The sequence below is a fragment of the Aplysia californica genome, unplaced genomic scaffold (assembly GCF_000002075.1).
Source record: "Aplysia californica isolate F4 #8 unplaced genomic scaffold, AplCal3.0 scaffold01276, whole genome shotgun sequence".
NCBI classification, from domain to species: domain Eukaryota; kingdom Metazoa; phylum Mollusca; class Gastropoda; order Aplysiida; family Aplysiidae; genus Aplysia; species Aplysia californica.
In genome coordinates, this window is record NW_004798546.1 from 141,004 (window position 1) to 142,288 (window position 1,285).

General features: G+C 39.1%; 1 protein-coding gene across 1 annotated transcript in view; it reads right to left on the reverse strand.

Moving 5' to 3' along the window:
* LOC101859067 (cytoplasmic dynein 2 heavy chain 1) overlaps positions 1 to 198 on the reverse strand; it is a gene marked incomplete at its 5' end in the record, with an annotated part of 43,239 nt that extends 43,041 nt beyond the window's left edge. Inside the window, 1 exon segment of the mRNA XM_013090431.2 lies at positions 43 to 198. Coding sequence (XP_012945885.1) covers positions 43 to 198 — 156 coding nt within the window.
* Between the last annotated feature and the right edge of the window lie 1,087 nt (positions 199 to 1,285).

Below are 1,285 nucleotides of genomic sequence, written 5' to 3' on the forward strand. Positions count from 1 at the left end.
CAATCACAAACTCTCCACCAACAAAACAAATCATTTACTGACCTCCTTCGCAAAGACTTCACGAGATCCCTCACTGAGATTTCCCCCAAGTCCATGTATGAGACAGACGGCAAAGTGGGCTTTGCAGAGGACATGGTGGAGGTGAGACAGACCGTTCAGGACAATACCCACCAGGCTTGTGTCCACTACTAGGTCATTCTGTGGGATATACAGCAGAGACACATGGTATGAGGGGATTAACAGTTGCATCAGCTTTTGACATGTGGTATCACAACACATGGTAGGAAGAGGTTTACATGGTTTTGTTTGTTTGAGTAAAACACATTGACACGATAACAGTGCTAAGAAAAAGTAATACAGGTATACATTAAAAAACAAACAAACAGAGGGAAAGAAAAGAAGTAGGGTCTGCCAGTGGCACCCTCCAACCACCCACTAAAGGGTTAACAGATTCATCATTTACTGACACACAGCACAGATACGGGTTCATTGATTCATCAACTACAGATGTATGGCACAGACACACAGCATGAAGCTGTTAATAGACATGAAGGGGTTTATCAATTCATCAACAACTGACAAACGGTTAATAGATTTATCAACTAGTGATACACAGTACCAACACATGGTGTGAAGGGGTTCATAGATTCATCAACTATAAATATCGTACAACGGATTCACAAAATACAAACATTTCTTAACACTGTCATTTCCACACATTTTGTCTCCACAACAACAAGGCAAAGTGTTCAATACAAAAAAAGTTCAATAATTACATAAACTAGACATAAAGTAAAAGTTTTGAAATCTAAAATAGCGTCTCTCTTCCAGCTATTTCTAAAATCAATAACACCAACCATAAACTCAGACAAACAATTCCTCGATATTTCATATTGTCGATGTCCGACTCTAACCGTGTAAGTGCACGAGAGTTCATTTTGAGAAAAACGAAAAAAACTTTTTAAAATTCTCTTACTATCTACCAATTAATGATTATTGCTGAAATGTTTATATTTTTATACTGACTGATAGTGTCAACATAAATTCGAGTCGATAGTTTAAAAAACTAATTAATTAAGGCGTATGCGCGATTAGCGCATAAAAATTTGTCCGCAGTTGCAAGCTTAGCGCCAGAAACGGTTAGCGTCCAGCACGCTTAAGAGCAAATGTAACCGGCGGTTACACGGTTAGAGGCTTGCACGTTTATCTCCCGCAACACTGTGTGGTTAACTTGGCGCTCGACCGTTTCTCGTTCTCAGGTTTACCAGTGGATATAATGGTCTCT